General features: G+C 45.1%; 1 protein-coding gene across 1 annotated transcript in view; it reads right to left on the reverse strand.

Moving 5' to 3' along the window:
* Positions 1–20,511, reverse strand: part of LOC138580351 (peroxidasin homolog) — a 375,430-nt gene that overhangs the window by 20,841 nt on the left and 334,078 nt on the right. The window contains exons 18-19 of the mRNA XM_069650821.1: positions 19,339–19,453; positions 13,928–14,027 (exon numbers count right to left, since the gene is read on the reverse strand). Coding sequence (XP_069506922.1) covers positions 13,928–14,027; positions 19,339–19,453 — 215 coding nt within the window. The remainder of the gene's footprint in view (positions 1–13,927; positions 14,028–19,338; positions 19,454–20,511) is intronic.

Consider the following 20,511-nt stretch of genomic DNA (forward strand, 5'->3'; position numbering starts at 1 on the left):
TGCGTGTGACAGTATGTTGGAAAGCAACTTCCTTCCGGGCCTGGCGCACAAGAGGGGGCGACGGGAGGTGTTATACACCTGCCACAGTGTATGACTTTACTCCAAGTGCTGCCTCAGTGCATGGCTGTACATGTGGCTCCGTCCGAGTGCATGGCTTTACTTGCATTCTGCCCCAGTGCACAGCTTCAGTACTAGCTACCATGTGGCCCTGCCCCATTGTCCCCATTTCCTTGTAGTGTGGGCAAATGCCTGGCTACACATGTCATTTGTCTAAATGCACTGCGTTCGTTATAATAGACCCACCACGGACACGGTTTTACTTCTGTTGCTGCCCCAAAGCATGTCTTTATTTCCCTCGGGAGGATAGCTCAGTGGCAACATGCTCTCCTTGGAAGCAACACAACACGGAGCAACACGGGATCGATCCCTGGGTCCCAGCCGAGAAACCTCTGGGTATTAAGCACGTTATAAATAACCTATCATATCTCGCCCGTGGGAGCGCTAGGCCTGCTGGTTTTAAGTTCTTTACTTTACATGTAGGCCTGTTCAGTGCATGCTTTTGCATGTAGTCCTTCCTACCCCAGTGCCTGATTTTACTGTATGTCCTGGCCCAGCACGTGTGTTTACTTGTAGTCCCAGACCATGCTTGGTATGTTTTGTGTTGCTAAGGACATTCGGTGAGACCTGCAGTCACACGTGCTTCCTGTTTTGGTGTTCCTAACGCCTTCTTGGGCAAATGAGGAATGTTTTAACTCGCTTACCACTGTAGCCCATTTCTTGGGAGAGCACTGACCAGTGCCCATGGCTGTCAGTGAAGGTGGATCCTGTCCCACCGTTCGGGGTCTTGAACAGTGCTGCCAGGCCTTATGGCTTCCAGTACAGGGAGCCCATAGCCCCACTTTCTTTACTTTTCTGTGTTGGATACAGGCTGTGGAAGTGTAACTTTTCTTATGACCGAACTACTGTGCAACGTATTTTCCACCTCAAGGTTGACGAATGTGGCAGAGAAGTAGTAGGGGTAAACACAAACACTGCCCAATACACAAACACTAAACACACTATTCGATTCCGACATCCTGGTGGCTGTGTCCTTATTTCTACATTTCCCTCAGGGGACAAGCATGTAGCGCCGCCTAGCCGGGCCCAATTTGGGCGACGGGCTACATTTGGTTTGTGAATTTCTTTTGTATTTTTCCTTTTACCTTACGAAAAGAGTTAGGATGCACCAGCGTGTTATTTAATTGTGTACATTTTCATAGCCCTGGAATTTCTGCCCTGATATCAGCATGTAGCTGTTATGTTACTATGGAAACAGTTAAGGCCGTATCATACAGACATTGACCTTTTCTTATTGGTAGAAATTGCCAAACTGTTGACAGAGCAAATTAAATGGTAAAGCATTTATGATTTTTAGTGCAGGGTATTCAGCCGGTGGGGCTTTGGTGACACCTAGTGGAGCAGATGCTATTGGTATGAGTAGTCATGCTGTAAAGTGTTGTGTATAGTGCACTTCTACCACATTGTTGACCTGGCTGCACGTGCCCTGTAAGAAAAGGGGTGGGATAGAGGCAGATGTGATGTTTATGCTTGCAAGCCGGAAGTACCCAGGTCCTGAGTGTCGGTGGGATTTTAGGTAAGTAGTTGAAGGAAACGTTCGATGAGCGTTTCATCCAGCAACCCAGGGTCGATCATTTGAAGTCAATTCTATAGGGACCAGATTAGCTGTTTGGGGCAGGGGGGCCGCGGGGTGCGTGCGTGTATGTGTGCTGGTCCGCGAGCCTCTGTGTGCGGGGGTTGGCTCTGTGAGTAGTGTTGACTGCACTGGTAGACTTGTCAGCCAATCTGGTACCTAATGTTGGCCTCTCAAAGTGGTGGCTATCCATAAGCTTAAGTTCAAACAGTGGTACATCAATCCATAACAGGATTTGGCATTGGGTACTCTGCCCTGAGCCAGATCAGATGAAGGGCAGCAGATTGGTGAAGGCACTCCTAGTCCGACCAGACTACAGAATTAGGCCACTGAACTCCCTTTCTGACACACAGTGCCATGCGTGAATCATAAAAATGCAATTTAGTTGTATTGCAGCATCATTACACTTTATGCAACCCTCCCCAGTGCTTTACTTCTGCTGTGGTCCCAGTGCATTTCTTTACTTGCAGTGCTGCCCACATTTTTTTAAAGTACTGTTCCAGCGTATAGCTGTGTTTGTTATCCTGTACCTGTGCACTTTACTTGCAGTCTTGCACCTGGGCATAGCTTTACTTGCAGTCCTGTGCCCGGGGATCGCTTTACTTGAAGCCCTGCACCTGGGGATAGCTTTACCTGCAGTCCTGCACCTGGGCATAGCTTTAGTTGCAGTCCTGCACCTGGGGATAGCTTTACTTGCAGTCCTGTCACGGGGGATAGCTTTACTTGCAGTCCTGCACCTGGGGATAGCTTTACTTGCAGTCCTGTCACGGGGGATAGCTTTACTTGCAGCCCTGTACCTGGGGATAGCTTTACTTGCAGTCCTGCACCTGGGGGTAGCTTTACTTGCAGTCCTTTACCTGGGGATAGCTTTACTTGCAGCCCTGTACCTGGGATTCTAAGTGATGCGACGGCAGCTGATTTTTGGCGCGGCCGGAATGTTCGCATGAGAAAGGTGCAAACTACCAAAAATGTGCACCTTTCTCATGCGAACACACTTACATACTACAGGGGCTGCAGGGGTTTCCCCCGCAACCCCTGCTGACTATACTGTAAAGTATAGTGAGCAGGGTGTTGCGGGGGAAACCCCTGCAGCCCCTGTTTTTTTCAATTTTTCACGGGTGTGCTGCGGTGGTGTCCCCCGCAACACCCCGCTCACTATGCTACACAGTATAGTGAGCGGGGTGTTGCGGGGGACACACCCGCAGTATTTTTTTTTTTTTAATTTACCTGCAATGCTACCACCAAAGGTTCAAACTTTTGGTGTTCGAACCTTTGGTGGTAGCATTTTTTGGTCGTTTTGTACAGTCGGACCTTTTTTTTTGGTCTGATCGTACAAAACCGTACCTGGAGATAGCTTTACTTGCAGTCCTGTACCTGGGGATAGCTTTACTTGCAGTCCTGTACCTGGGGATAGGTACACTAGAGGGGCAGCCCAAAACGGCGGAACCTAAGGCTGAGGCAAGCAATGCATCACAGAAGGGGGTAGCCGCCTAATCAAGTTGAAACATATTATCATTCATATATGTGTTTTAATTCTATTGGAATCGGTGGTGTATTCAAAAGTTCACCTATGATTCATCTCAGTGATGTAAACTAAAACTAAGACCCCCTTGGGGGTGGGTATGCTCTTTAATAGTACAAGAGGCCAATTGTTAGGGAGGTGCAGTTTTTTTATTATTGCACTCCGCTTTCATTATCAAGACAACAGAAAACAAAGTACAATGTCCTGATACAAAAAAAGCAAAGAAAAAGGGTTAAAAAGTTCACGTAGTAGTTGAGCAAAAAGTCTCAGGTCAATTCGGTGTGCAGAAGACATACAGTAACCATAAAGCAAAATGACAAGATTACGGTATTGAACTTTTTGTGCCACCAATCAGCAATTCAGGAAACACCTAAAAACATTCCTCTTTGATATCTAGCTGAATTGATAATCTGTATCCGTCATATTGGAATGCCCTGACTTCCAGCTCCTTAAAACTGTGCATGCAGCCTCTTGATGTTTTCTCTGTTGGTCATGTGAGTGCCCTGAGGCCTTCGGGTGTGTGTGCGCTATATAAGAATTTGTTTAGTTAGTTACTATTTCTCCAGCTATGGAAATTTAGAGAATGCAGGCTGTGCCGGCTGCATTGATTGGATCATAATTGTGGGGGTATTTAGATACCCGTGGCTTGGTTTTGGAGGAAAACAAATTACTCAACAGGTTCCTTAACCTTTCAAAAAGTGTTTTCCGAATTTACCAATCAAGCTTGAGTTGGGCTGGTATGGGGTAGAGTATCTGATAAAGCTGTGACCCTTACCATACTCGCTGCAAATATGGCATACAAGTGAACTTGTAGTATACCGGGAGGTAATGATTGACCTGCTGCATCAGAACAGTGAAACAGGTCTTCCATGGTTTCAAATTATCAAAAATATGGCCATTTTGTTGGACCTTGCTCAGCTATGGAATTACCCTCTTCTGTTGGGTCATAATTACAAATTTGTTCTGAGGGAGGCATATGATAAATGGTTTTCAAAGAGTTATGCAAACAAACGTCGGGGAAAAAAGGTGGTGCTAGAATTTTTAGGGTTTAAAAGTTTTTTTTTTTACTGGAATCGTATCTAGATATCTCTTGTAAAAGGATCTACTAGACTTTGATGATAAAGTTTAGATTAGGAATTCTTCTGGCTCATTCCTTTGTTGCATGATGGAATAATGAATGATTCTGTAGATAAATGTCCATTCTGTGCCACCTTGGTGGAAGATGTTATGCACTTTATTTGTATCTGTCCCTCATGTATCTCTGTAAGGAGACGATATTTAAGACCGTTATTTGTTCAGTGGCAAACGAGGACTGTTGTTGCGGCCTATAGGCTGCTGAAAACAACAAGGGATGAAAATGGTGTAGTTCAAGTATTGAAGTATTTAGCCTCTGCTTGGGATTTGCGGGTGACATTTCTGAATCCTTGTGTATGAATTTATTTAGTTTTTTTGATGTGTAATGTAAATTTTATCTTGTTTTAAATTTGTCAACTTTTTACGGCATTGCCGAAATAAAAGATTTTCAACATATTCTCGGACCTGCATATTTTCTGTGACTATGTTTTTTACCGTTTTTTTGACTGGATAGCTTTTAGTCCAGGTGGTCAAGAACATCTACTGGAATTGATCGATAAGAGAAAAGCGTTCTTAAGAGAATGTCAAGAAGCAATAATAAAAGAATGAGAAATGCAAAAAACTAGTGACCACTAAAAGAATGTCCTCCTTAGTAAACTGCTCTTTTGTCAACCAGGCCCTTACTTGACGATCACAAAATGTCAATCACTGTGACGCATATTTTACTTTCCCTAACGATTTTTGCCCTCCAAACCTGTGTTTGCCAATCGCAATATGTCAGTTCCAGCGTCTCAAGAAAGGCTCCAATACAAACCTAAAAGACTGTGGGTCTGATTCACAGAGCGTTTTCCTATGGGTTTGTGCCATTATAAAATGCTTCTGTGAATCAGGCCCTGTGTGTTGGACAGCAATAAGCCTCTGAATACCAATCTAGGATGATTTTGAATTTGTTGATTGTAGACTCCTGGTTTGTTTAAGTCAAGCCTGGCTAACCCGAACGTGCAGTCATGTACTCTTTGTGTTGTGTTCAGATGCTCTACATAGGCCTTGGTGTTCAAGGCAAACATTTCGGCAGAAGCGGACTCTTCATATTTGAAATGAAGAAGAGATGGGTTCTCTGGAAATGCATGGAAGGTGGAATATCCAGTCTGGCATTTGCTGTGAATGGGAATTCAAAAGACTTTGGCCCTGATTACACGTTTGGCGGTATTGGTAAAACTGATGTTTCTCCACTCCATCAGACTACGAGTTCCAAACTTGAAACTCTTCTGCTTTGCCTGTTTTCATGTGGCAGTAATTTCTGCCACACTAAAGCATTACCGTAAGCTGTAATAAACAAACATCCCAGTAGAGTCCTGTGGGACTATAAAATGGGGAATAAGTTGAGGGTCGGAATGACTTGGAATCAGGCGGACCCATAAAGGTACCACATGTGGTAACAATATTACCGTTTGGCAGTATTTCTGGAGGAACTATCATTAAAACTGGTAATTATGCACTTTGTATTTACAAAAGCCATTTTTAATTTTTTTCTCACTTTTTTAAAATAGGAAGACACTTAATTTGAGTTCACTCTCACATTACACTTCAAGTTGCTTTTCAAGTGATTTAAACTATAGAGGTTTAAATCACTTAGTCGAACCACTACTCCTCATTGTTAGGCAGAAACCTGTGCAGTTCCCTTGGGGAACACTGCAAAAGATTTAAGACTACAGGTAGAGCAGTAAACCCCTTTGGTAGCAGTCTGTACCACCCAGATTTACCTGGTAGCTGTGGCTGAGCAGTCAGACTTCTCTCAAGAAGAGTTAGGCAGTATGTAAAGTATACACAATATGTACCAAAACACAATAGCACAAGCAAACACTGACCAGAGCTTGGTTTCAAAAGTATATAGTTATTTATTTAAAATACACATAAGTTAAAAACACTCTAGCAAAAATATAGTAAATACTTCAAACACAGTTATAATGAAAGTAAATTCAATCCTTTCTCCTATCTAGACAACTCTAGGTTAACACCACTTAATTAAAACAGAGGTGAGTGCTTAACGTTAGATGACACTCTAGTAGTTTCCAAGAAAGGGAGAGAAACAGCAGAAATAGGTTAGACACACCACTCTAAGGTCCAGAACACTTGCAATAGGCTTAAAGAAGAATAAAGTCACAGGTGAGCAAAAGTCACTAGGCAGGGCCCACTCTTAGAGTAGCCGGAGCGAAAATGTGCCCAAGATCACACTGTTAGTTAGAGATTCAAAGTCTTGCAAAGAGTCGAAAAGAGTTTAGAGTGGCTCAGAAAGTTTAGCCAAAGTGTCCCAGGCACTCCCAGGTTCGAAAGCCGGGGACTAAATCTACCCCGTACAGTCGGTAGCAAGGGAAGCCAGGCGGAACACAGTACCTTAAGCGGAAAGGATCCTCCAGCGGGGGCAGTTGTTCCAGGCAGCGACAGCAAGGCTCGACGTCGGTCAGGGGAGAAGAATATCTCGCTGAAGAGCAGAAGAGAAAGGTCGTAGCACTGCCCGGGAAGAAACCAGCCGCGGAGTCCTCCGGTTAAAGGGTTGGTACCGACTTTCGCGGTATGGGGGTAAAAGTGGTGGGGTTCCGGTTGCCGGGGTGCTTGGCACTGGCAAGGCGGCCACGAGATACCTCGAGAAGCGAAAAGAAGGCGAAAACTGGTTGTCCCCACCAGTCAAGGGAAGGAGCCACTCCGTTAAGAGTTCTCCTCGGTCGTCGGGAAAAAGTGGTGAGACGGTTCAGCAGGGCTCCACCGGGTGGTGTCGTCGAAGCAGGTCGGCTCAGCTCTTCCCTCGTCGGATTCTTGGTCCTGTGGCGACTTCTGAAGTCCCAGTCCCCAAAGCCCTGCTTTTATGCAGCAAACCCCCATTCACCCAGCCTAGCTGTCACTCAAACATGCTAAGTGGTGAGCCGGGCGGCTCACCACTTGGGCCAATCAGGACGGAGTGCGACTTGAGTTACCAAGGTAACTCAGTCCAGGGTGCCTAAATCCCCCTCCACCCCTCCTAAGTACCCCAGACAGAGTGGCACCACTTTGGAGGGCTTCTGTGGAGAAGCCCGCCAAAAGTGGAACAAAGGGCTCCACTTTGGGTCAGAGTTACAGAGGCGAACACCAACGCCATTTTAGAATCAAGTTTTGGCAAAAAGTCCCAACCGGAGTTATAAAAATAAATATATAAACCGGCGGTATGTTTAAGGCTACCGTAAATAAATAATTAAATGTGTTAGCCTAAAACAATGGGAAATCCCATAGGGAAATATTCGCGGTCGAATATAAAAAGTAGTTTCCACTGCCACCAGCCAAAACTCGATCAGGGGGGACGGAGACGTGCCCCCTTGACTAACAGACCCTGGGGCAATCGAATTGCCCCAGCCAGTACGTCCACAATATGATGGTTTGTACTGGTTCTGTTCAGGATTCAAGACTAGCAAAGTCTTTGGTGACTTTACATGCCCTGGGAGACAGTAGTCAGTCCCAGGGTATGGAGTCTATGTTGGGGAGTCCCTAGGACACCCCTGGGTCACGGCACAGAGGGTGCTGTGTGACCCACATCACAAAAATACATGAGGCCCTATGGAGTAAAAGACCCCATAGCCCATTCAACACAAGGTTTAACCAAGAAAACACACTTCAACATGTCCAAGAGTGAGGGTAAAAGAGTCTCACTCTTGGCAGGAGAAAAAAATTAAACCCCAGAAATCCAGCAAAGCTGCTGGGGGACTCACTAGGTAGGGAAATTCAGCCTAAACAGAGAATTCTCCCTAACACTCGCCCCCCCCAGACTAAGGGACAGGAGGATTTAATCCACTCCTGGATGAACCTCATACCTCTAGTCGATGATATACATCCTAGAGAGTCCATCAGCATTTTGATGGTGACACCTTGACCTATGTTCAATGGAGAACTCAAAGGTTTTCTTTTGCAAGCTAACGGACCTACAGACCCTTTGAGGAACATCAGTCTTTTTGTTATAGGGGATCTGGTTGACCAGTCCCTCAGAAGTTGGTACAACTTCTGAACCTATGTTAGGCTTTTTGAAGGGGTCCTTATAAAGGATTCCCTTAGATCTAGAGGGGCCTCCAAGGTTCCTCACCACCTCTCTTGTGGGAGCAGGTTGGGTCTTAGGCCTCTTGGTTGGAGGGGTTGGGGTTAGGCAATGTACCTGCTTCCCCTTCCTCTTAGATCTACCTTTACCTATTTTAGGAGTTTCCCCCCTAATATTAGGATTGGAGTTGGGGTCTTCAGTAGAAGGTCCAACAGTCCGAAGGTTTTTGGCCTTAGACTTTTCTTTTCTGGTTTTCCACCAGCACTGAGAATTACCAGTTCTCTCAGGTCCAGATAGGGGCCTAGTTGGTCTATCCACCTCTTCCTCAGAAGCAGGGGGGGTCAGAGACTCGGAAACTAGGGGAACAAGGGTGGAGCTTGGTTGGGGCTCCCATGTTCCTAGCATACTATCCTGAAATGTGCCTGGGTTAGAGGTCAACTTACTAACACCAGGGCTTGTAGTGGGGTTCTCAGTAGAGGGTCCCACAGGCTTAGAAGGGTCCTTCAAGGTAGCCTGTCTAGCCAATTTGGTTAAGTTCTGCTTCTCCATACTGGGAGGCCTGGGGGTATGTGACACTACTCCTAGAGTTCTTAGGTCATTCCCCAACAGGACCTTCCCAGGTACCTCAGTCTGAACACTGACAGGGATCCTCACTGTCATGTTGTTACACTGAATGAGGGCTGGTAGAATAGGAACCATTTGGGCAGGGCCTCCAGACATTTTAGTGGGACCTTTGGGTGCTTTGGCCACATCCTCAGGTTGAAAGAAGCTTTCATCCACTACTGTTCTGCTGGCCCCAGTGTCTCTCCTGGCAGGAGTATCCTGGCCATTGACAAGAACACTGTCCACATAATACACCTTAGAGTTAACAGGTAGGGAGTTATACACAACCCTATTCTGGGGACTAACCAGACCCATAGGCTCTAAGTTTACAGTTGCTTGAAGACCCAAGGGTTCTTCAGCAAAGAGTTCAAAGTGGGCACCAGCCATCTGTACTTCATCCTCAGGAGTGAAGGCTAAGGAGACTGTGCTGATCCCTGCAGGTTTACCCTTGCACTTGGGATCTCCTTTGATATGGTCAGTACCCTGACAGACATAGCATTGTCCAAATGCTCTCTGGAAGGGTGGCTTGTTCTGACCTCCTTCTGGCTTGTGGCCAGAAGGTACAGTAGCCTGACTAGGTTTCCCATGTGGCTTACCCTGGTTATTTTGTGGGTTGGGGCCCTCTTTGGGATAGGAATTATTAGAATTCTCTTTGGAGTCTTTTTTAGGCTGTTTCTCCCCATCCTTCTTCTGAGTTACCCCAGAATCCTTGTGAGTGGCCCTGTTGGCAACCCACAAGTCAGCAGCCTTAGCTAGTTTCCGGGAATCTAATTCCCTGGAATCAGCCAAGTGTTGTCTGAGCTCAGGAGAGCAGGCATCATAAATAGTCTCCAACATAAACAAATTCTTCATACCTTCATAAGTGTTCACCTTGTAACCCTTAATCCATCCCTCTAAGTTTTTCAAACATTCACTCACCCAGGTAGCCCAAGGGGTACCATCATGCTTTTTGAGGCTCCTAAACCTCTTAAGATACTGGGAAGGGGTCTTCCCAAACCTAGCTATCAAAGCTAGTTTCACACATTCATAGTCCTTCCTATCCTCCTCCCCCATCTCCATTACCACATCAGTTGCAACAGGGGGAAGCCTAGAGAACAACCAGGTGAGTAAGTCATTTCCTGTGATGTTCTGGAGCCCATGATTATATTCAAACAGAGACAACCAATCCAACACATCCAACTTAGGCTCATACATACCAACCAATTCTTTAGGCATCCGGGGTCTTTTTGGACTGGAACTTCTAGAGGAGCCAGAGAGAGAAACATTCTCAACAGATAATTTCTTCATTTCTAAGTCATACTTGAGCTCCATTTCCCTTAGCCTTAGTTCTTTGTCAGTTTGAGCATTAAGTTTCTTATACTCCAATTCTAGCTTCATTTTCTCCAGTTCAAAGTACTGAGGACTAAATGTGGGACCTGGTAAAGGTCCAGTAGGCACAGCAGGTAGAGCAGGCAGAGGCCTAGGGGGGACAGTTACAACAGCCTCACCCTCCTCTTCTGACTCTTCCTCAGAAACATCAACATTTTGCTCCATGTTAACTTCAACACTGTCATCTACAGTTGCTGGAGTGGTAGGTTCCTCTGAACCATCACCCAGACTTTGGTTAGCTAACAATCTTTCAATCAGCTCCATTTTCTTGCCCTTAGTCAGGAGATCCTTATGTTTACAGAGCACTCTTAAACAATCAGCAGTTTTGGCTGCAAGGGACTCTTGACTATAGCTTTCTATAACTGACATGTTAGAGGTTTTACTTTTTCAGTGCTAAGCTTTGTGGTTAGTTGCACTAAGGTATCTAAAGCACAATAAAATGTATACTCAATACAAATCCCACCGCTGTACACCAGTGTTAGGCAGAAACCTGTGCAGTTCCCTTGGGGAACACTGCAAAAGATTTAAGACTACAGGTAGAGCAGTAAACCCCTTTGGTAGCAGTCTGTACCACCCAGATTTACCTGGTAGCTGTGGCTGAGCAGTCAGACTTCTCTCAAGAAGAGTTAGGCAGTATGTAAAGTATACACAATATGTACCAAAACACAATAGCACAAGCAAACACTGACCAGAGCTTGGTTTCAAAAGTATATAGTTATTTATTTAAAATACACATAAGTTAAAAACACTCTAGCAAAAATATAGTAAATACTTCAAACACAGTTATAATGAAAGTAAATTCAATCCTTTCTCCTATCTAGACAACTCTAGGTTAACACCACTTAATTAAAACAGAGGTGAGTGCTTAACGTTAGATGACACTCTAGTAGTTTCCAAGAAAGGGAGAGAAACAGCAGAAATAGGTTAGACACACCACTCTAAGGTCCAGAACACTTGCAATAGGCTTAAAGAAGAATAAAGTCACAGGTGAGCAAAAGTCACTAGGCAGGGCCCACTCTTAGAGTAGCCGGAGCGAAAATGTGCCCAAGATCACACTGTTAGTTAGAGATTCAAAGTCTTGCAAAGAGTCGAAAAGAGTTTAGAGTGGCTCAGAAAGTTTAGCCAAAGTGTCCCAGGCACTCCCAGGTTCGAAAGCCGGGGACTAAATCTACCCCGTACAGTCGGTAGCAAGGGAAGCCAGGCGGAACACAGTACCTTAAGCGGAAAGGATCCTCCAGCGGGGGCAGTTGTTCCAGGCAGCGACAGCAAGGCTCGACGTCGGTCAGGGGAGAAGAATATCTCGCTGAAGAGCAGAAGAGAAAGGTCGTAGCACTGCCCGGGAAGAAACCAGCCGCGGAGTCCTCCGGTTAAAGGGTTGGTACCGACTTTCGCGGTATGGGGGTAAAAGTGGTGGGGTTCCGGTTGCCGGGGTGCTTGGCACTGGCAAGGCGGCCACGAGATACCTCGAGAAGCGAAAAGAAGGCGAAAACTGGTTGTCCCCACCAGTCAAGGGAAGGAGCCACTCCGTTAAGAGTTCTCCTCGGTCGTCGGGAAAAAGTGGTGAGACGGTTCAGCAGGGCTCCACCGGGTGGTGTCGTCGAAGCAGGTCGGCTCAGCTCTTCCCTCGTCGGATTCTTGGTCCTGTGGCGACTTCTGAAGTCCCAGTCCCCAAAGCCCTGCTTTTATGCAGCAAACCCCCATTCACCCAGCCTAGCTGTCACTCAAACATGCTAAGTGGTGAGCCGGGCGGCTCACCACTTGGGCCAATCAGGACGGAGTGCGACTTGAGTTACCAAGGTAACTCAGTCCAGGGTGCCTAAATCCCCCTCCACCCCTCCTAAGTACCCCAGACAGAGTGGCACCACTTTGGAGGGCTTCTGTGGAGAAGCCCGCCAAAAGTGGAACAAAGGGCTCCACTTTGGGTCAGAGTTACAGAGGCGAACACCAACGCCATTTTAGAATCAAGTTTTGGCAAAAAGTCCCAACCGGAGTTATAAAAATAAATATATAAACCGGCGGTATGTTTAAGGCTACCGTAAATAAATAATTAAATGTGTTAGCCTAAAACAATGGGAAATCCCATAGGGAAATATTCGCGGTCGAATATAAAAAGTAGTTTCCACTGCCACCAGCCAAAACTCGATCAGGGGGGACGGAGACGTGCCCCCGTGACTAACAGACCCTGGGGCAATCGAATTGCCCCAGCCAGTACGTCCACAATATGATGGTTTGTACTGGTTCTGTTCAGGATTCAAGACTAGCAAAGTCTTTGGTGACTTTACATGCCCTGGGAGACAGTAGTCAGTCCCAGGGTATGGAGTCTATGTTGGGGAGTCCCTAGGACACCCCTGGGTCACGGCACAGAGGGTGCTGTGTGACCCACATCACAAAAATACATGAGGCCCTATGGAGTAAAAGACCCCATAGCCCATTCAACACAAGGTTTAACCAAGAAAACACACTTCAACATGTCCAAGAGTGAGGGTAAAAGAGTCTCACTCTTGGCAGGAGAAAAAAATTAAACCCCAGAAATCCAGCAAAGCTGCTGGGGGACTCACTAGGTAGGGAAATTCAGCCTAAACAGAGAATTCTCCCTAACACTCATGATCACCTAATCGTGTGCGATTGGTTTTACATAAGGTTTATGTGGCTTAGCCTTGTATCCCATTTCTGTTCTTTCTTTTTTGACATTTGGCAGTTTATGCTTCTTCTTTTAGTTTTTGTCCCTGACACAATTTTCCGCTACAGCGGTTGTCCTGTTTTGTGTATTTCATTCAAAAGTAAACTTGCAGCATTAAGTACCACAATCACAATGCACTAGGCAGAATTTCAAGAGACCAAAACATGACCATGAACGCTTGGAAAAGTATGCTGAAGGCCATATTGAAAACACATTCAGGATGTGGGTTTAACATATAAAGAACACCTGACTTTGGGTGCGCCCACACCTACGTAACAATACGGTTACATAATTGAAATCTAAAAATAGATGCCCGCACCACAGTGCCTGGGTATTTACATTTGTGATCAAAGAGGCAAACAAATGGCATGCTGAAACATGTGTGTTTACTTTTAAATCCCAGATAATGATAAAAAGCTCTGCCTGTGTAAATCTCCTTTTTTCCAAAATCGACGATTAGGCATTGTTTAAACACACCCGCTTTTGGTAAATAAAGCAACTGGGAAACAAAGCCATGTTCCCAGGACCACAAAGGGATTAGAACACAGGTTTCCCGGCAACAGCAGCCAGTCATGTAGCCACTAAACCACATCTACTGCCAGCACATAGCAATTTGGAAAAGAAGTGCACATAAGCAGAAAGCAGTGAGGATCAAGGACTAGAAACTGCAGGAAGAGGAGGAAAGAAGCAGAAACATGTAACCTAAATCTGGGTACCCCCAACCCCCAGTCCCAATACTTCCTCAACGTTCCCACGGATGGATCGGTCTTCTCTTGAATGGAGAGGTACATGCTTTACATGAGACTGACTCTGCAGAACCCTGCTGGTATTTTTTGACAGGCTGTTGCGAAATCTCTCAAGTCCTATAATCCAATCTGTCTCTTTTCAACATGCACTCTTAGAAGCAGGGTGCCCTTTTCAGCAACATGTCACCTTTTCCTGCAGCATAGCGATGGCTTCCTCCATCCTGGCCACCACCAATTCAAGATTTTCTGAAGGAGAGGAAGTAATAGTGGATTCTTGATCTTGACGCCTAAGAATATGGATTGAAAGAAATAGTGAAACAATCATGTGTGGATCACAGTGGTGAATTCAAGGCAAGAGCAGATTTCTGTTACATCCTTTTGTGCTGCGAGAGCGGTAGCCCTCTTTCCTGCACATGCAGAGCATGCAGTTCCTACATGACTGCTTCATTTAAAAGACCTACTCCTCCTCAGTGCTCTTTTATTCTCTTCTCAATTCAACACATGAAGCTGTAATCGATCCAGAATGCAAAAAAAGTTACTTACCCATAACACTGATTTTACTGCAGTATATCTGTTACAGAGTTAAAAACGTGCATCAAATCTCAGCCGGTGGCATGATGAAATGAAAAATATGAAATATGCCTTTCTATCAAATTCTTTTAATAAAAAACGCTTTTGAAAAGAATTCGTTTTTTAAAAATAATTAATGAATTGAAAATGCTTTGAAAACAAATGTTTTTTTTAATATCATTGTTTATTGCTCATTAAGGTAACAAAACCTTTTAGAAATAAAAACAAATTTTCATTTATTTAACAAACTTAATTTGTTAAAACTGCTCTCCCAAGTTCCATTTCTTAGGTGTCAAAACATCCAATGTACTTCAGAGCCATACCTCAGGGCAGACTGGTTAATGGAATTCATGAATGTAACTATTTGAAATTGCACTTCCCGTTAATTACGTTAGTTAAAAAATAAGAAAACACACCTTTTTGAGAATTGTGGAAGTCTAAAAAATCGGATCCAACACTACACAGAAAATATCAATAGGGTGAGTAAATTCTTTGTTTCATTAAAAAGAAACTGGTAAGTACCGTTTTTAAAGGGGGGGGAGGTTTACGACATTGTACTGCCTTATGGCAGCACAGTGGGAGGCGCGCAGTGGCAAAGGAGGATCGGGACATGCATGAACGAGAGAGAATATGGTAACAGCAAAGAGCGAGGGAGGGATGGGAGTGCGGGTACATGGTGACAGAATGCTGGGTCACTCACCAGTGCATGGGGGGCTGGATGTAGGCCTTTATTATTGAGTAAATAAGATATCGAGTTTAAAAGGAAATGGGGAAGGAGAGAGTGTTAGAGGTGCAAGGTGCGGGTAGATAGGGGAAAATAATTCCTCACCCTGCCCCCTATGGAATAATGCTGAAACTGAAGTAAACTTAACAAAATAAAAACAAATCTGATTTCAGACAAACAACAAACATCTGTCAAAGTTTTTTTAAAAACTGTAAATAGACAAAAACCTGTTTTTGCGGGAAAAGGTTATCATTCCTTTTGTCGGTGCAACTCACTGAAAATTCGAAGATTTCAAAAATAAGATGCTCTCAAGAGGAGGGCTGAAACAATGGCCGCCTAGAGTTGGATTTGGGTCTCAAGTTCAGAATACAAAGCCCTCTGTGGGTTTTAGGGGTGCCCCAATTTTGCGTATTGCCTTCACCCCTCTTGTTTTTAGTATAATCTCATGCATGTACCCAGTGTTTCGTGGGAGGTTACTCTAGCTTCTAAGTGCTGTAAAAGATGGCGATCCTCATATTTGTGCATGATCTCGGTCTTCTCGCTAAAATGTAAAGCCAGTGATTTAATTGGGCCAGGGCGAAAAAGGGTGGTGCCAGTGGAGGAGCCAGGGTGGGGGCAGCGGGTGCCCGGAGTGAAAGTAGTTTCCTTGAATCCCGAACTATTGAAAAGCAGCAGAAGCAGCACTCACGTATGAGTGAAAGTGGTTCTCAAAGTAATTGTGAATCTCGAACAATTGAAAAGTAGTAAAAGCAGCACTTATGTATGAGTGAAATGGGTTTGAAAATTAATTGTGAATATCGAAATATTGAAAAGCAGCGAAAACCTTGTGTAACCAAGCCAAATGACTGTAACTTTAAAAGTGTGAGTCTGCGGAAAACCCAGCAACACGACGGGGCGATAGTGTTAAGAATGAATCCAAGCATTGCCCAAGGCAAGAGAGACTAAAATCAAGGCAAATACAATCCAGCAGGTATTACCAACGGCAGTAGAGGGCTAATGAAAGGTCTATAAGTTGTAGATCCTTTGTCCAACATATGATAAAAGCTGGTGTAAACTCCCATTATCAAAGCCAAGGGAGAAGCAGAGTGAACTATTATCATTGTCAATGTTTGGTTACGTGTGGAGTGGGGAAACAAGAGTGGCAAAAAGGCTGCCTTTCTTAAAAATGATATTCAGAGGGAGAGGAGCATTATTTACAGGAGTGTATTAGAAAGCACCACTGTGAATCTTGTTTTCTGGGAAGAGTTGTTAAAAGGTTTGAAGCTGTAAACTGTTAAATACTGTGAAGCTGCTGTGAACCTTTTTCAGTTGATCTTAACCACAAAATCACTTGTTGTTGTGAAAAGGTGTTCACACAAGGTAGTATACCCGGATGGCAAACCTTTGGAGGAGTAGGCATGGCATGGGAGTAAACCAGGAAGAAGTGGGAGAAGTGCTACAAAGTGGTCCTGACAAAAGACAATTTACGTTGTTTGTGTTGCTGAAGGAAGAACTGTGTAAAGTTTTCGAACGTATCCGTTGTGGCAAATCATCCTGACCAAGACAATTATTGTTGCTATTGATGAATTGAGAAACTGTCCTTTACCTAAGGAGGATAAATCATATAGTTTTTCAAGGAAGAGGAAGAGCCTTCTATTTTCTTTGTTGAATCACTGGAGTGTTGGAACTTTCTATTGACAATTTAAAAGTGCAAAGAACTGTGTTGGAACTTTGTTGTGAACCAGGATTTCCTTCTTTTCTTTTCTTGAACTGTGAATCTAACTTAAATCTGGGGAAGGGGAATTCACCTAGGTTATAAGGAGAGACTGTGGTTACATTATGATTTCAATCATTCTTGTTTTTGAGCTGCCATGCATTTCCTTGTTTATTTATTGTATGTATAAGTGTGAGGGACAGATATCCTTTGTTAGAGGGTTTCCTTTACTTTATTTTAGGCAGGGAAATCCTTGCCAGGGTAGGGATAATGAGGTGTTTATCCAACCTTTAAAAATAATAAAATGGCATTGGTTGAGAAACCTTCACAAAATTGTCCGCCTCCCATTTCTGACCCCTCACATGTGTGACAATACTCAATGAGCTGTACCCCAGGTGAGCATCCTTGTCCCCAGAGGGGGAGTCCCTCCCCATGAGGTCCTCCCGCAATAACCACCCAGGGGGGACTATTGGGTAGCGGCCCGCACCTCCCTCGTCTCATGGGAAAGGGCTCCACATTGGGGAGAAGTGACAACACCTTGTGAATCGTCACATCTCCCAGAATGCACACCATTCTTTTGTTTCCCAGGATGATGGCAGCATGAGGATAGCCAATGGACATCTTGGGTTGGGAAATATTGAAGGGAAATGCCTTGGTTCATGATCAAATTGTCTCCCTTTAAAGGAGAGGAAGCAGTGTTACCAGATTCAGTGGAGGTGGATGTGATCAATTCTAGTCAGTGGGAAGGTCCTCAATGTCAGCAGAGGAGGCAGCTGTAAGGGATTCCATGGGCAAGAAGGTAGACACAACTTCAAAGAGGGCTTATGCAGGAGACTCCCCTGCACTGAGAGCCAGCATCTATGCATCCTACACGGCCAAAACAATTTTGTGTGGATTGAAACAGGTCCATAAGGACATAAGGGCCATAGAGGATGGGACATACTATCCACTGTTGCTGATGGGGACACAACAGCAGGTGGAGAGGATGCTAGACCTGCCATTCCATGATGGGGGGCCTGACCGTGGCAATGGGATCTTTTATTTTTGAAAGAAGGCATGTCCACATCAGCGATTGAAACAGTGATGTCTCTCAAAAGGCAATAGCTTTGTGGTGACCTTTTGTAGGAATGATGTTGTTGTGTGACATGTTGCAGGAAAACATCCCCCAGGGCCAGACTAGCAAGAGGGGTTAAATCCAGAAAATGTATGGCCTTGTCTTCCAGATGGCCTCCCAAGAGGGAAAATTCTGCAGAAGGTCCCAAGAGTAAATGTGCTCTGAAAGGACAGTCGTCCTGGCAATTACGGATTACCAATGGGAGGTAGACTACAGTTGTTTTCCAAGGTCTGGGCAAGGTTATCCTTTGGCATGTGGGCTACCAGGACTGTGAAGATACCAGAAAGAGTTTAGGATCCCTCCAATTCCACCAGTTCCTTTATGGAAGCCTGTACCATACAGCAAGGCCAAAAAGAAAGCTCTGGGAATGACAATATAAAAATTGATTTAGAAGAAATCAATTTCCAGGGTCCCAAAAGCCAAAGAAAATATGGCCTTCTACTCCATTGTGTTCATGGTAACAAAAACCTCAGGTAAAGGCAAACTGATTCTGGACTTGAAGGCGTCACATCAATTGGTGATCAAGAAAAGATTCAAGATGGAGACCATGAAGAGAATTGTGTCTTTTGTCTACAAAAGGGATTTGTTGGCAATAATAAATATGCAGGATGCATATGACAATAAGATCCAGGCATCAGAGATTTTTACATTTAGCAGTCCAGGAAGGCCATTCTAAATTTCTGGTTCTCCCCTTCAAATTGAAAACTGTGCCAAGAGCCTATACAGAAATCTTGGCTCATGTTATAGCAGTCTGACATGCAGGGGTTCATGTATCTCGACGACCGGAAAATCAGGTCGAAGTCCAGGATCAGACAGCAGCCCATGTTGTCAGGATTTGTCAATGCCTACATTTATGGAGGTGTCTAGTCATTTGGGACAAGTCTCAGATGGTTCCCTTTCAAGATATCTCCTTCATAGTGCCGCAATTTAGCATGAAAGAGGGGAAGTTTTTCTACTAGAGGATCAAGCTTTCTGGCTGTAAAAATTGTTGTCAAAGACATTCATTTTTCTTAGTCCTCCTCTTCCTCATCACAGTACTGATGACCCTCTTCACCCTCCCGATCTGGAAGGGCCCATATTCCTATAATATAAACTATGGGATTGTCTGTAGATGGGGTCTATATACTTCCAATGAGGAGGGGGCAGGATTAAAATGAGTTTGATAAAGGTCCTGCCAGGGTTTCAAAGGTAAGCACTGTAACGAGGAAGAGTGGGACTTTGAGTAATGCAGATTGCCAGTAAGCATTCCAATGAGGTTCTTACATTGAGTAACTAAAGGGTCACTTCCTCCAACCCCAGTCTGCATCTTAGCCCTTTCATTGCCGGGGACTTCAATAATTTCCAATAGGAATTAGGATGTATATACATCCCAAGGACAGTGACATGGTTAAATATTTTTGGCTACTTTAAAGGACGTGCATTAGTATCAGATACAAATGCGTGATGCTTCCCTTTATCATTTACTCAAGCAGTCCCAAGATGTTAGGGTTCCCTTACCTGGCCTCCCCCTTCTCATTTCCAGCTGAAGTTTCTTCTGGATAGCTGTAGATTGGAGATCTTCGGGCTCGAAACTGCTGGGACAAGGCATGCATATGCCCTCGAGTCTTACAGTCTGCAGGGAGGGAGAGACACAATGAGAAGTGTGAGTGTTCAATGGGTGTCCCAGTTCCATATGCTTTGAAATGAAGGCACCAAAATACACAGGCGGGACTGAGACAGAAATGACTATACTGTGTTCAAAAACAGTGCATGGCAAATTAGCAACCTGAGCAGAGACACCGCACACATAGTGGCCAGGTTTCCCATTTCCATGCGGAATCTTTGAGCCAGTCCTGTGGTTATTTTCACAATGCATGTACGGACTTGTAGGCCCACCCTGGCAATGGGAAAAACACAACTACAAGTTCCAGCATGCAATTGGAAGCAAAAACTAGGACTGGCTTGAGGTGTCATGTATAGAATTGGGACACTTGACAGGGAGGACCAGGTGGCGCTCGTGCCCACGTCGGCTGCTGAGCACCCATGGCTGGGGAAGGGCATTGAAGCAGATGGGAGGCTTACGAGGCTCTGGAGTTCTTGCAGCCTGTGGACTTGGAATGCCCCAGCTGGACTCTGGGAGACCTGACCAGGACTGGGGGTTCACCCTGACTGCCTTCCCATATGCCTGGGTGTCCAGCTGCAGTGCTTGGTGGTACTTGGTGCTTGGTGGTACTCTCATTCTGCTCTGGCCTTCTGGACCGGTCGGTTAAGGCCCCATGCTCTTGGATGCCAACCGAGGCAGCCCAGACTTCCTCGCCGGGAAATGCACCAAAATGTTGACCACGTAACCATGACTATGCAGTTACAGCGACTTTGGTGCATTTAATTTTACCGACTCCCATTACTTCACCCAAGCAGAGCGGGTGTTACAGGGGTGTCCCTCGCTCTCCTTGGGAGTAGAAATGGGAGTCAGGAGTTGCAGGGGTGTCCCGAGCTTACCATTGTGGTAAGCGGGGACAAGAAAGTTTAAAATAAAAGCCAAAAATGCAGCGTCATCTCCAACCCACCTAAGTAGGAGGAACTGATGCTGCAGGGATAGCGGGGAGTCGGCGGCGCACACAGATAGAATGTGCCGCCATAAGTGGGGTGGGGTCGGGGGTTTGGGTAGGGGAATGTGGGGCGGTGGTCACT

Source organism: Ambystoma mexicanum, chromosome 3p (genome assembly GCF_040938575.1).
Source record: "Ambystoma mexicanum isolate Mex_15411 chromosome 3p, UKY_AmexF1_1, whole genome shotgun sequence".
NCBI lineage: Eukaryota > Metazoa > Chordata > Amphibia > Caudata > Ambystomatidae > Ambystoma > Ambystoma mexicanum.